The sequence below is a fragment of the Hippoglossus hippoglossus genome, chromosome 12 (assembly GCF_009819705.1).
Source record: "Hippoglossus hippoglossus isolate fHipHip1 chromosome 12, fHipHip1.pri, whole genome shotgun sequence".
NCBI lineage: Eukaryota > Metazoa > Chordata > Actinopteri > Pleuronectiformes > Pleuronectidae > Hippoglossus > Hippoglossus hippoglossus.
Window position 1 is genome coordinate 19,562,882 of NC_047162.1, and position 16,284 is coordinate 19,579,165.

General features: G+C 41.8%; 1 protein-coding gene across 1 annotated transcript; it reads right to left on the reverse strand.

The window, feature by feature from the left end:
- Positions 1-5,416: 5,416 nt before the first annotated feature.
- Positions 5,417-15,770, reverse strand: st8sia3 (ST8 alpha-N-acetyl-neuraminide alpha-2,8-sialyltransferase 3). The gene is given in 5 exon segments (XM_034601619.1): positions 5,417-7,782; positions 8,757-9,314; positions 10,527-10,646; positions 14,796-14,836; positions 14,838-15,770. Coding segments are annotated over 5 exon segments (1,122 nt in total). The 5' UTR covers positions 14,961-15,770; the 3' UTR covers positions 5,417-7,502.
- Between the last annotated feature and the right edge of the window lie 514 nt (positions 15,771-16,284).

Sequence of the window (16,284 nt, forward strand, 5' to 3'; positions counted from 1 at the left end):
CTGCTGCCTCTTTTGTTGTGGTTCTGTTGGCCGTGAAATCAGCTTTTAATGGGAACACAATGGCCGCGTGCAGAGCCAACCCGCTGTATTCAAATGTGACCGCACGCCATTATCACCGAGTTTCCAGCTCTAAATAAACTCTCATTTAACAGCCTTTCATCTCAGGCCGTCGTTCCTCCGCCGCTGCTCAACACGAGCAAGTAAAACGTCGAACTTTCCTTTTATATAGTTTTAAAACAGTTTCACAAGTGAAATAAATCTAATTTAACAAGAAACTACATCTGAGGTCGTGAGACTTTCTACATTTATCAGCTGCTGCGACAACAACACAGAGAAATAAAGAAAAACAGAAGCAAAAGCAACGGAGCTGATAAACAGAGCAGCCATGTTGTTTAGATGCAGGACGACGGATCTGTAAACAAGAAACATTTATTACATTTATTTAACTTCTTCATTTGTAAGGACTTTACACTTGAATCAACATTTCTGTAAATGTTATCCAGCTTTTTCTGTCTGAACCAATAAAGAGCAAATTGAAAAAGACAAACTTTAAACAGTGAGACAATGAAAACATGAGAATAGACACGAAGAAGTAAAATAAAGATAAAACAACATAATGTCCACATCTATTATTCAGTAGATTCAGCTGTAGAGCAGATAAAACTGTTATTTATCATATTTTGTGTGGGCTACATAAAACAGTTTAAAAAACAATATTTAAAATGTTGATAATAATAATTGTATATGTTTATATATATATATGATATTGAATGATTGTATTGGAATAGGTTAAACACTGGTAAACGTCATAAACAGTACCACACTTATATGACTATGAATTATAAAATAAATGCTAATACCAGAGTTTTAATAAGAAACTAGTAAATATGTGCATATTTCCAGTACTTTCGGTAAAAAGGATTCATTCTAATTGTAATTTTGCATTGTTTCAGACACAGAGAGGAAGTGCAAGATGATAATATAAGTCAAATTACGTTCTCTCTCTCTCTCTCTCAATCAATCAATTTGATTTGTTTAGCTCATATTCACAATTCACACTTGTCTCATAGATCTCAACAAGGAGCAACATCGTCTGTTCTTAACTCAACAAGAGTAAAACTACCACAGAAACTTTATTAAATAAAGTGTAGAAACCTGAGAGAGTCACATGTGATGGATCCTCTCCAGGACGGAGAGAGGATCTGTTGAAACCGAACACGTCAACACAATAACTAATAACAACAGTGATGAGAAGAAACAGTTTGTAACATAATGGAAAAAGTGTTTAAAATGTTTAAAGTGTTTAAACATAAGAAAATGTCTGATCGAGATGAAGGGAGAAGCAGAGATGGTTGAGCAGATACTTCAAATACTTTCTAATATTTAATTCAAAGTTAATTATTACATCCACTCCAAAAAAATCACAACGTGTGTAAGTTAATATATAATAATAATTAATCTACAGCTTCAGTGATTTACTTAGTTACTTGATTTGCTGTGTAATTATTGAAAGTATAAAGTATTTAAATATTGTTATGATAAAATATATGATAAAATAAAAAATAAGCATTTGGTTACACCAGAATTAAAAATCTTATTCCCAGTGTTTATAATAATAAAAACAAAGAAGTTCAACAATGTAAAAACAGATCCTATGTTTTATAATTTGATAAATGATAAATATATATTTAGGCCTCCGATATAAAATATAATGAAATAATACACTTTTAATTGGGATACTTTTTATAATTCACATCATTAACGGGCTCATCGTCTCTACTCATTAAACCCACTTCAATCACACACACACACACACACACACACACACACCCAGAGACACACACACACACACACACACACACACACACACACACACACACATCAGAGAGAACATGGCCACAGGCAGAAGCCACACAATGTTAATTCAGATCAATATTAGTGATGAATTTCCATGTGAGCTCAGTTTCCTCTCAGTGATCTGAGAGCAGCTTTTAGTTAACACTGCTCAACACTGTGTGTGTGTGTGTGTGTGTGTGTGTGTGTGTGTGTGTGTGTGTGTGTGTGTGTGTGTGTAAATACATGCACACAGGCTAAAACAGCTGGAAATGTAAAATGAATAAACTAATATATATAAATGTAAAGAGAAAACGTGTAAATGAGAAAACACTATATTTCTCAAAAACGTATCTGAATCTATTTTCCGACACTGAGAGTAAAACCCATGAACGTAAACAGGAAATAAAGCAAAACATAAATTTAACTACAAATGTAAAACTATTATTTTAATCAAACATTAAAAGAAAATAACACAAACATAAGCTTTAAAATCCACTTGATTAGACTTTGACGATAAATGAAACTAAAGTCCAAAGTTTCATTAGAGCTGAAGATGGAAAATCATTTGTTTTAGCCAACTTAAACAATTCTCTGTTTCTGAGGCATTATTTAAACAACAAAAATATGTCTTAGTCTCAGTTTTAAAGATTTAATTATAATTTCATAGTACAGCTTGAATTTTTAAATATCTCCAATTGTTAAATTTAAATATAAGTAAATTCAGGTTTCCTACATTTTAAAGAATGTGTCACAATTACTTTGTCTTTCCATCTTTTCTTTATTTTGACTTTGACTTTCCCAAACCTCAGATTTAGATTTTGTGCAAACGGACAATTTGAACTAACAATAATTTTTTTAGCCGCCTCTGTCTATTACTTCTTTGATTCAAGTTCAAATCTCTACTTAAAAAATTAAAAATAAAAATCAGAGCAGACAAACTGGACCCTTTATTCTCTGCACTAACTTTGTACTATTAACTTGTTCTTTTAAATACATAATATATCTTTGGTAATAACTTTTATAATTTAATATTGAACTGTTGACTTCCCTGTGAGGACACAAGCAGGTCAACACGAGGACACATGATTTTAGATTATTATTTCAAAAGCAGGTTTTTTTAGCCCCAAAAAAATGATAAGAAAGACAAACAGAAGATTAACACAATACGATTCTGACCCAAACAAACACAAACAGTTTAAACCTGGTGACACACAATCAGTCAAATGAGTCCAAATACACAACTCAATATAAACACGTTCATTTTCTGCTACATTATTATTTTATAAGTCAAACAAGGAGCAATGTCCCAATCCCATAATAATAATAATAATAATAATAATAATAATAATCCTGGTGGTCCTTCCTGAACTTCAGGAGTTCAGGGTTCTCTTCTTCTTCCTCCTCCTCCTCCTCTTCCTCCCTCCATGATTATTTAATGTCCTCCGGCGTGTTGCTCTTTTAATCATAACATTTGATTTATTGATTTCCTCTCGGCCTGAAGACGGCGGCGGCGCCGACCATCAGGGCGACGGCTGCAGACTGAGACTTTCTGAATCTTCACACTTCTGATCAAAGTGGAGAAGACGAAGAGGAGGAGGAGGAGGAGGAAGAGCGGCATGAATATTTCATATCTCCACATGGTCCAAGAGGAAAAAGAGTAAATTAGCAGAACTGGTCTCAAATTAAAAGTAAATGTCACTGTGGATTCTCTTTGATCTGCAGCTTCAATAACTTATTAGTTTGATTCTCTTTGGACAAAAGTTCTGTTAAATAATAAATGTTAATGTGAGTTTAAGTACATTTCCTATACTTTTATAATCAGTCTTTCACTTAACATCTTCATAGCACTTTAATTATGTGTTTTCATCATAATTAACATGTATTTTTTATTACAAAACCTGAACTCAATGATTCATTACAACAATTCTTTATAAGGAAATTGCTCAGATTTATTTCACACGTGTTTTTGCAGATTTGTATTTGTGTTTATGATTATTTCTTCTCATTCGTTTCCTCCGTCAGGTTCTTTCTGCTCTGACCTGGTTTCCTCCTGCACCGATCAATAACCTGTTCCTCTTTATCTCTGAACTCTGAACTCTCCTCTCAGGCTTCTTGTTGCATTAATCTTTAATTAATCTCCTTAATTCTCATTTATTAATTGTGCCTTTTCAGATCAATAAAGTGTGGTCGTCCCTCGTTCATTAAAAGCTGTGTTTTACTTTGATGTAATATATAATAAACAAACAATAAGAGGGTAATGAGGGGAGAAGTGGGATTTCAGTTTTTAAAACGCATGAAGTTTACAAATTGATTCATTCAGATAAACTTAATGCCAATCTGTTAAATCACAAAGGTTTTGAATCCAGCTGTTGACTCGTGGAGGTTTTCTTTTGTCAGCAGCTGCCGACACGAGGCAGCAGGACTCAGAGGGTCAGAGGTCAGAGGTCAGCTGACCCCAGCGCTCGCCATCTGACCTCTGTCGTTTGCATAAAACACGCTGACCTATATTCTCATGTTTCTTTTTCTTTCACATATTCTTTCCCACTTTAAAAAAGGTGCTTTTATCTTGACGTCAAATATTCTATGATAATAAAACATTTGAATATTTCTTGTATATAATCCACAGATGGATTCGATTTTTTTTATGCATTTAATTAATTCAGTCCTTGTTCATCATTTGTGTCGCACCAGTTATTTTTGCTTTACATTATCAATATCATTACAATTATTATTGATTATTTCCAGATCTATTGGCACAGAAATAATGACATCATTCATCAGCGGGGGAGCGTGATTGATCACGTGTTCGGGGACCGGGGGGGGGGTCATGTATGTGCAAATGAGAAGAAGCCAATTTAAAACATCATATTTCACTTCAGCTCACGTGAGTCGTTAAACGTCGTTTCGTTTTTGAATCCTTGTGAAAAAACAAGTTTACAAATTGATTTTAAAATTAAAAAAAATATATTTCTTGTTGATTCAACTGTAGTGAACAAAAGTCAAATCTGTTATTTTGATTTTGGAAATAAAAAATCATTGATTAACAAACTACCAGTGTCTCATCTTCCTCTTATGGTTTAGTAGACGCGGCTCAGAAAACGCTCCGTGACCTCTGACCTCTGATGCTGGACAATTCATCCCCCCCCCCCCCCCCCTGCCTGACATCATCATCAGTTTACAATTCACAAAATGTGTGAGCGTGTGTTCGAATGTGTTTTATGTCCTGACTTTATCTAAAATGTAAATTCATCACCTCAGGAAATGTTTGTTTTGGGCTCATTTGGTGAAAATGTAAAAGAAACGACGCCCGAGATCTGAATGTTGGAAAAATTGATAAAAGAAAATTCCCGGATCTTCGTCAACGTTCAGTGAGTTCTAGTTTGGCCCATGAGCAAGTTGAGTGTAAATCTGTTGAGTGGATTTAAATCCTGCTGACAAATCCTGCTTCTTTAAGAGTCACCGGGAGCGAAGGGTTAAAAGGTTCAAATAAAAATAAATACTTAAAAATCCATTAAATACGAAACACAACAGTTTTTCAGAAATGATCAGTTCACTCAAAACAAGACACTTTGTCAAATTGATGATTTCATTCATTTTAATAACTAAATGAAGAAATAAATACAGAGTAGATATATTTCAAGTATTGGATGATTGAAACTTATTCGTTATCCTACATCATATTGTGTGTGATGTCTAAATGTGGCTTTAGTATAATGTTACTCTTGGTAAAGTGAAATCTAAAGACTTATTGATATGGAAGGAATCAGGCTCGTTAATATCTGAGTTTCATTCAAAAAGCAAATACATTCTTTAAAAACCTGATGTTTCACTGACTTCGTATATTACAGAAACATTGAATGTGTGGTCGTGTGCTCAGGTCAGAAAATAACATCGTTCTCATCACACAGGGAATTCAACCGTCGACAATCGTTTTGTCAAGAGTCCAAAAAATGTCACGTTTCAAGTCACAGAAATCTCACGTTGGAATGAAACTTAAAAAAACACAGAAAAAGAAACAGCTGCACGTTAGAAATAATCCAAGATTCTCTGCAGCAAAGAAAAAAATCATGATTTACATTTGATATGACTGAAAAACACTTAAATCACACAACTTACGACATCGCACCTGATCCCCGACCCGCTTAACAACCGTCAAAACAAAATAATTCTTATAATAAGTCCTAAGTTCCTGATAACAAAGTGTGAAACAATCCGGACATTTCAGAATACGACGTGAATTCTCCAGAAGCAGAAACATTCAGTCAGCTTCCAGGTTCAAACCACAGGAAACGGAACATCGTGACGTTAACAGACGACAGAACAACAACATGTTCGGACTGGATCCTTTCACGAGAGAAGTTCAACATCGTGACTCTGAATCTGTTTCACGTCCTCCGACATCTTCAGATTAAAATCCCTCCAGCAGCAAACGTATAGATTAACTGGGTGTGAATGGAGCCGTTTGGCTGAAGTGAGGATTTGACACGACCACGGGACAAAGAGACATTTCTAACGTACGTTCGTCACCGAGTTTCTAACCCTGACTTCATCTGAAACAGAAACGAAGGTAAAGTAAAAACTATAAACACGTCACCGAGGACATGAGGTCAACAAGCAGAGCGAGACTCGTCCTGATTGGTGCATAGAGTTGATGACACAAGCAGCTAGTTGACGTCAGTAATCCTCACAAGAGACGAACTACTAACTTACCATTTGTTCAGGTGTGAAAACAACTCGCTGAGCCGAGGAGTTTCTCTCCTTCAAAGTAAAAGCCCTCGATCGTTTCTGTTGACTGAATCTATTTGTTTCAATAGGTTGTTTATTGTTCGTCCGGACGGGAAGATGCTCCTGACGAGTCCTGACATGTAGTCGAGTCGACGTCACACAGAAGCTCTGCAGCAGAAACACAGGGAGACGCAGCAGCTCGTCGTCTCTGCAGAACGACGCAGCTTCAACAGAAACGCAGCAGTGATTGTGTGACATCAGGAAACAGGATCCAGCTTATTAACAGACCTGAAGTGTGAGATATGAGGTATGAGACTTATCATATATGTCAAAACTGTTTATAATCATACGAGGCAAGATTTTACTCATCAGTTTCCTCTACGACTTCCAGGAAGGAGCGTTTCTATCTGATTGGCCGACGTGTTTTACAGGATGATGATGCAATGACCTGCAGCAAACACGGAGCAGAGAACCTGGAGGTTTCCTTACGGGGAACTGATGAGAGAGAGAAAACTAGATTAAGTAATTTGAGTTTGTGATATTCAGCAGGAGTTTCCACGAGTTCAGCTCAGAGACAAAGATCTTTAGTCCTGTTCCACTTTGGATCCTCGAGTCAAACACAAATACGTCTCGTCTCTCGAGCGGTTGCAGTTCGTAACGGTCTCTGGACTCTGGACGTTAACTCGAGGATCTGGGCCTGAAAACAGCACATGAATCCGGCCTTTGTCCGTTTTGTCATTTTCACGCCTCTGGTCTGTGGAAGCCTTGGAGCGGAGTTCAGCTTGAGCTTCAGCTTGAGCTTCAGCTTGAGCTCTACGCACAGTGCGAGAGGCGGAGCTTCAGCTCTACCCGCAGTGCGAGAGGCGGAGCTTGAGCTCTACCCGCAGTGCGAGAGGCGGAGCTTCAGCTCTACCCGCAGTGCGAGAGGCGGAGCTTGAGCTCTACCCGCAGTGCGAGAGGCGGAGCTTGAGCAGTCCCTCCGTGTGCATCTTGTAGAGCAGCTTGAACTCGGCCGGCAGCTGATGCGACTCCTGCCACTTGGTGGTGAACTTGGTGCCCTTCTTGTCGTAGTGGTACGGCAGCTCCTTGCCCGTGTTGGGGTCCCAGCCGAAGGGCCAGAAGCCGTACAGGTGGATCTGGTCGCACATGGACGAGGCCAGCGTGTACATGAGGATGCCGGTGCTCAGGCGCTTCGGCGACAGCTGCTTGGTTTTCCAGTAGCTGTTAAAACACAAGTGAAAGAAGCTTAATTTCTTTTTTTACATTAAAGAGCAATGTGACAAAACACTAAACTGAATTCATCATAAATAGAATAAAGTCGTTACTTCTGGGTTCATGATTAATGATTCAGGGTTTTATAACTTCAGTTAAGATTTATTTATTTATTCTACATCAAAAGCACAAAAGACTGTTTTAAGAAGCTCATGATTGTTTGTGGGAATAAAGAAGAAACCAATGGAACGCCTCGCTAACGTCACATGAGCCATGAGTCGTTTTAACAATAAACCATAATCTAAATATCTCTTAAACTAAACATGTAAAGAAAAACAGTTTTAACCTTAAAGTCTTCCTACTTTATGTCCATTTCTTTCTATATTTCCCTCAAACCCCGAGTCTGAGCTGTGACTCACAGAGACGACTTCAACAACAATACGGTGATCCGTTCTGATGCTTCCACGGAGCCGTTGGGCTCTGCAGCTTCTCACTGGGGCTCCTCTTCAAACCGGCCTCAACAAAAGGAGTCGTGGAGGAGCTGAAAGACGTCTGAGCTGCTTAAACGTGCTAATGCTCCAGGAGCAGGTAGATTTAATGGGATTGGTGGAGATTAGGCTACTGTACGAGGGGACGACTCCGCTGCCACGACACTAAATCCCTCTCCACGGTCACAGCTCTGCACCTTTCACTAAAGAGCTGTTTCCTTATAATCCGGCTTTGGAGCCTAAATCTCCTCTTGGCCATATGGAACACAGCTCGATACCAAACAGCCACACGACGACATCTACAGACACGTTTTTATAAAGAAGAAGAAGTGACTGACGTGTCCTGAGCAACATGTGATCGTCAGAGGACTGATGATCTGACTCACATGCAGAAAAACTAAATCCAGATCGATCATCGTCCAGGCGACACTTACTCGTAATAACTTTATGAGATGGAGGAAGACGACGTCTCCAGCGGACGTGAGGACATCTTACCTGTTGATGTACTGCATGATGTTCCCCGGCCAGGCGAGCTGGACCTTCAGCTGACCCCGATGCTCCACGAAGAAGTCCACCAGCGTCCTCGTCACTGTGGCCGACGTGTGGAAGAAGAACGCCGGGATCCACAGGATGGCGCTGTCCAGCTTCTTCAGGCTCAGGAAGAAGTTGTTCCTGTCCTGCACGGTCAGTAAGTTGTTGTAGTATTTCTCCAGGATACTGGGGTTGAACGTCGTCATGTTGGTCTGCCGCCCGACGTCCTTCTTAAAGATCTCCGTCGGGGCAAAGTTGCAGCGGAAGACAAAGTCGAACTTCTCGATCTGGGGTCCGCAGCGCGAGCCCGTGAGGATGCCGCTGTTTCCGATCACCGCGCAGACGTTGTAGTGTTTGTTGAGGATGGGCGACGCCTCGGGGAGGAGCGAGCGGAAGTTCTCGCCGATGGAGAAGACGTACTTGTGGCTGGAGTAGTCGTAATGCATCAGCTGACCGATTCGCACCGAGCTTCGGGTCAGGGAGAAGTTGTGGGGGATGTCGATGTACTGAGAGATCTCGGTCCTGCAAGTAAAAATCATTTTGATTATCAGCCATAATGTTTTTACCATCCATGGTCGACTTGACACAAGTTACGAGATTGTGAAATTACGTCTTATTCTCCTGCAGAGGCCACAAGTGTGAATGATATTGACTGTGTATTTAAAAAAAACTGGAGAAGTACTACACTACCCACAATCCTTAGGTGTAATTGTGATGCTGCAATGGACGGAGCTCGCCGTTACCATGGAAATATTTACCACAACCTCAGAAATCATGTTTCAAAGGTTAATTGGAAAGGGATGATTCTCAGTGGTTTATGGGATGTGTAGTTCTCTTGGGTCAGTGACGTAATGTCTAGTGTGAGCTCTTCTGTAAATAACAACAAACCATGAACCTTGAAACCTTTCGTTCACGTGCAGCTCCGCTCACGACCGAGGATATTTAATAATCCAGCGTAATATGAGTGTTTTGATAAAAACAGTGGATTCATCTGATGAAATAAAACCACTTCTACATTCTGTCCATCAGTCAAATCAGAAACAATGATGAGGATTTAATCCTTAATATTCATCAGATATTATTACAACACAGATTAATGGATGATTTGACGTTAATACATTTGTTCTCTTGTGTTGCTGCTGCTTTGCTTCTGCTTCACTTTACATGTTGTTATGTTAAAATGGTTAAAAAGATGCTGGATCTCAGCTGATGATCATTTTGGGATCATTTTGTTATTATGGGATTTAACCAAATACACAAGTTAACGTATGAGCTGCAGACGTAAAACTAACGACCTTTGAATTCACACCTGAGACCTGACGAACTTCAGATTTGACTTCAATTCACTTCAATTATTTGTTCTTAGACTTTCTCTCTATGATGTAAAAAAACATCAGCAGCATCTAAAAAAAGCTGCTGTAACAAGATAGAGACGCTAACCGCTGTACCACAGTGCCACTCTCCTGCGTACTGTGAAGATTATAAATAATAATTAATAATAACTTTTATTTTTACACTATGCTGCCTTTCTAAACATCCAACAACACTTCACAATACCTCATATACAAACAAGAACAATTCAAGTAAATCCAAGGTTATAATCAGATCTAGATGCAAAGACAACTAAGAGTTCATCAAACCTGGAGTGTGTGTGTGTGCGTGTGTGTGTGGGTGTGTGTGTGTGTGTGTGTGTGCGTGTGTGTGTGTGTGTGTGTGTGTGTGTGTGTCACCCACCTCTGCTGAATGAAAGCAGAGCTGTTGTACCTCCACTTCGAGGAGTTCTGCAGGTCCTCGCTCAGAGAGTTGGTCAGAGGAGTGAACGCCGGGTCCAGATATTTCATCGCCAGCTGGGAGCTGCACAGAAGAACCGGAGGAGACACAGAGGTCAGGGCAGGGGTCAGGCCTGAGGTCGGACCAGCTCGACTTCATCCACTTGCAACTTCAAATGTTTCAAGAGGCATTTTAGCTTTTGAGACGGGTTTTACACAACTGGATCACTTTATTTCAACTGAATACTACGAAAGTGTTGAGTTCAAACACGACGCAAAAGAAGAACAAAGATTTAAATATTAGCTTTGTATTGTTTGAGCTTCTTGAATATAAATATAAACTTTGAGTGGAACTAGCATGTGAAATATCAATGTTATGATCCTTCAATGTAACTACAGTAAATACAGTCGTCAAAGATGATTTACAACCTTGTTCTGTAAACTGTGCCTGTTTACAATGGACAGTTTATAATAAGTCATAATTCCACTGTGTGACTTTCTCTTTTCATTCAAAATGATCCTATTAAAGGAATTCGCCCTTTAAAGAGTTTCAGCTGGACTTTGCAGACGCGATATATCTCCAGTTCCACCGTCTTCACGAAGCTAAGATGCCTTCAAACGAACCCGGTTCAAATGTGCAAGTGTTTGAGGATCAGTTCAGCAAAGAGTCAAAGTTCTGTCCGTGTCGGAAACTGCAGGTGAAACTGATCCAGTTTCATTTACACCAGGAGCTCAGTGTAAATGCAGAATTAACAGATTCTTTAGTTTAAAATCACTTCAGTATTTAACCGTTGCAGCATTTTCAGTTCATCTTAACAAGTCATTTCAAATCAGCTGTTCACATGTAATGATGCTTTGTTTATTTCAGTCTGTAAAATACTGTGTTTTTATTAAATCTAATATTCTAGTACTTGTTGAGATGAACACTTTTTAAATTTTAGATTTAAAAAAAGCACATGAGAGATACGGCCCTGACGGCAGTAACCCCGGAGATGAACCATGTTCACGCTTCAGAAGCTTCTCTGTGAACATTTCTGCAGGGAAATCTTGACATTTTGAAGGTTTTTGTCTTTTTCTAACTTCCTTCTTCAGACCCGAGACTTAATCGAGAGTCAAATGAGAAAATGGACGTCAGCCTCAAGCCTGAGAGACAAAGGTCCACGACGAGTTTGTCTTTATGACTGAACATCAAAATGTCAAGATTCAGGTCAAAGCTCCGCTACAGCAGAAAAAAACTGGTCAAATAGTATTTGTGAGTAAGTTTGGTTCAATCCGGCAAAGAAACCCAGGTGGGAGGAGTTTACAGCTTCAGGACAGTGGAGTGTCAGAGGTTTGATCACCGAGGTCTGAATGAAACCTCCTGCATCATTCACTCTGTCCTGCTCGGTAAACCTCCGCTGCGCCCGGCCTGAACAAACACTCACAACTAGGAATAAATACTGTTTGACCTGGATCTGAAGGCAGATCTCCAGCAGCCGCATTCTGCTGATGCAGCGTCCACCATCTTTGTAGATAGTGACGGGGGGGGGGGGGGGGGGGGGGGGGAGGGTGCGGCGCTGGACCAGGAACCAGCAGAAGGAGAATTTGGAGTGAAAGCTTCTCATCTTGTTTCAGAATGTCTCAGTTTGGGACGAAGATGTTCACGCTTCACGTTAGTATGAAGGTATGAGAGTGTTAAAGTCTCCCTCCAGTGAAAGTCACGTTATTAAACATGTTAACAAGTCGGTGGAGTGGGATTCAAACTGCCGGGGTTTGTGACTCAAAGGTAAAGACCCGGGCACACATACAGGCATGTCTCAACTTTTACCTCCCTAAAACTTTTATAAGCCAACGTGAGATTCATAGATGGAGTCACATGATGGATGAAGGCTGAGACTTAGCTTTCAGTTGTTTTAGGGGCTGGAGAGGAACTTTAATAGCATAAGAAACTTTCTCTGGTTGAAAATACTGGATAAAATCCTCCAAAAAAGAAATCTAGGGAAAAATTAAAAAATCATAATGGTAGAAAATGGTCGAGCTGTTCGAGGTCCAACGCCACACCCCCCCCCCCGACAAGTTCAGGCTCAGCATCTCTTTGTGTCACGTCTCGACACAAACAGTTAAACGGCTGCGAGTCTCATCTGAGCTGAAAGAAGCAGAAGCTGCAGCTGGTTTTACATATTAAAATGAATATGAGCGATAGAGATCAAAACTGCTGTAGAGAAATAAAACCATTAAGAGAAAATGAGAGTGAGTCGTTGTCAGTGGAACGTCGTTGCTCTGTATTCACCTCAGGTCTGGTTTGCGAGGCGGCCTCTCGCTGCAGCGTTGGAATAAAAACAATTAGAAAGAAACTCTTATGTTCATTTTACTTTAAAATGACAAAATGGAATCACAAACAGACACAGTGAAGACCTGGCATGCAGAAGAAAGAGGCATTTCACATACTTACTGTCTTTCATGGGATTGTGACAGTAAAACACTGTGGCCTACAGGAGCAGTGTAGCGCCACCAACAGGTCAAAGTAACAATGTTTGTGACATGGAACGACATTTGGAAACAGATAATCCTGGTACCCAGATGATATATCCCCGTGTTGAAGGACAGACTAACTCACTCTACGTCCACCGGCTGCACCAACACCGAAGCAAAACCACATTTGTGCTAAATTTGAAAGGATTCTCTGAAGGTGTTCTTAAGGTAACACATTCAGGAACCAGAAAGATCACAGAGACCTTGACCTTTGACCTTTTACCACCAAATTCTAATCAGTTCATCTGTGAGTCCAAGTGAACGTTTGTGCGAAACTCGTAGAGATTCCTTCGAGGCGTTCTCGAGCTATCGTGTTCACAAGAACGTGACGGACGGACCAGAAGACAAATCCACGGGCTGTCGTATAAAAACTTTCCACTACTGAAGAAGCTAAATCATTTAAAGTATTTAAATCATTTCCTCGTGATAAGAGTGAAGATACTTGGCGATGAAGTGACAGAGGAGCGTGGGAGAGAATCAGATCCAGTTCACATCTGTGGGATTAAGAGACAGATGTTTTCCTTCAGGCTGATTCAAACTGGAAAATCATTTAGACCAGTTTGAAGCTGTTTCCTCGTTTGAAAGAAAACAATCAGCCAAAGAACCAATGAGAGCAAAGTGTGAAGGAGGAAGCAGCTGATTACATTTCTGTAAGTAGTAAAACAAACTACAGACTGTGTATATATACATGACATATTTAACATTTCCCATTAAATAAATGTTTCTGGTTTCTTTATTTTATGTGAATCTTCTCACACTGTGAACACGAGTAGCTGAGGCTGATGTTTTCCTCCAGAAAGGGGTCATGTGACCGGAGCCTGATGAATCAGCAAAGGCTGAGACCGGAAAAACCCGATCAGCAAACGGTTTGTGTCTGCGTCGACATCTCCAAACATCTGCTTCTGCTCGTCCGGACTAAAACGCAGACCCCGAGTTTTCAAACTAAAACGAGGCCGGCAGCGTTTCCTAACTTCTCCGTTTCAGTGGCTCTAAAACTCCAGAGTAGTGTGGACGGCACAAACATCTGTAGCAGAGCTGAAACTAAAACGTAGTCGTGTCTAACACACCTGAAAACACATCACATGACCACTCACGTATAGACTGGTCATGTGGCGTAAACAGGAAGTAGATTGTCTACTCTGCAGTTACAGAAAATACGACGAACGAGAAGCAAAAGTCACGTATTCAGACTTAGTAGCCTTCAGACTTCAACACAACCCGGGGGTTTTCTAACTGAATCAAGCTGCATCGTGTAAGGTGCTCGTGAAGTCTGGAATAGTGCGGACGGCAGGTAACCACGGCGACGGCGATGGGTTTTGAAAGTAAAACGTGGTGGTGTGGATGTGGCCTCACCGAGTATTAACCCGTCTGTGAGAGGAGCTGCTCAGAGTGAGAGCTGCCAGGCCTCACGCAGCTCAGAGGCCTTCAGCCCAGTCTGACCACACAGGGCCTCAGCATCCACATCCCATCATCTCTCAACCTCAACGTTTCAATAAAGATACAGACGAACACACGGGAAGATCAATAACGAGGATTTCATTTCATTTAAAGCTGAATAACCCAGAGGCACCGATCAGAGGAGACGTGCTGCTGCAGCACGTTTGAATCCAGGCCATTTTCTACCACGTCAGCACATTTACGCACAGGAAGATGTAAACAAGAAGACAGGAGCAGCTGATCTGAGTCATCACGTCGAATGTCAGCGGTGTGTGTCTGCACTCACCGGAACCCCGCGTGGAACATGTACATCCTGGGTCCTCCGTTAGCTCCCGTACCGGGGGGTGCTGAGCAGGAAGTCCTTCTTGATGGACACGTAGCTGATGAGCGACAGGATGAGCAGCGCCACGCTGAACATGACGAGCCCCAGCGCGCTGGCGATCCGCACCATCCTTGCCGCCGTGCGCCCCGCAGCCGAGGAGCAGAGAGCGCGCACAAACACCGCATCAGCCGCACGGCCAGGGGGTGGGGGGGGGGAGCGCAAGAGTCACGCAGATTCACGCACGGTCCATGTAAGGAGGTGACCGCTGATGCGGTGCCGCGGGGACGCAGCGTTATCTTCCGACAGGGTTCATGGACTGAGGGGGGAGGGGCCGTGCGCGGCAGAAGGCCGGAGAACCGCCGGTCTACTCACGTTTAGAGGAGAAGTGAAGGAGTTAGTGAGGAGGAGCAGAGAGGAGAAGGAGTCGGTGAGGAGCAGAGAGGAGCAGGTCTCACATCAACCTGAACACGAGGAGAGGATGGTGGCGACGCGGCTGCGGAGGGAAAAGGACGCAGCAGGAAGGAGCGTGACGCACGGACAGTCCATGTATGATCCGGGGATTGGAGAGAAGAGGAGGGTGGAGGAGGATAGAGTGAGGGGGGGGGGGGGGGGGGGGGGGTCCTGGAGATTTTTCTGCGGACATCCAGCTTCAGATTACAGATGGTTTCAGAACCTGGAGGCGGAGGAGAAGATGGAGGCGGCAGGAGGCGGATGCTGCTGTTCCCCGGTCTCTTCCTCTGCATCCTCCGGGTCTCTTCCTCCTCTGTGCCCGCTCCTCTTCTTCATCACAGACGTGTCGCTTTAAGAAGACGCAGCTCCTGAGTCAGATCCCACAGAGTCCGAGGCGGAGCTGCAGAGGAGAAGTGAAGGAGACCTGAGGACTCGGTGAACCTCCAGCTGCAGGAGCATCACTGAACATGTGGTTCACTACTGAAGCATCAGTGTGGAGTCAGTCCTCTGTACAACATCAAGGCCTTAGTATTATTATGATTATTATTATTATTATACACACTCATACGTCATATGCGTCTGACGTGGGCGTGTTGTCAGTGGGGGGGGGGGGGGGGGGGGGGTAGTAGTCCTTCTGTTAGGGTTACAAAGGCTTCATCTGGTTGCCATAGTAACATCATGATGGTATCACTAACAGCATCAGCACCTTCAGGCGCAGTACTCCACAGTACTACAGTACCACAGTACTACAGCTCTACAGTACCACATTACTCAACAGTACTACAGCTCTACAGTACCACAGTACTCAACAGTACTTACAGTATTACAGCACTTCACAGTACTACAGTACTCCACAGTACTACAGCTCTACAGTACCACAGTACTACCACAAGTACACCACAGTACTACAGTACCACAGTACTACAGCTCTACAGTACCACAGTACTCCACAGTACTTACAGCTCCACAGTACCTACCAGTACTCCACAGTATTACAGTTCTC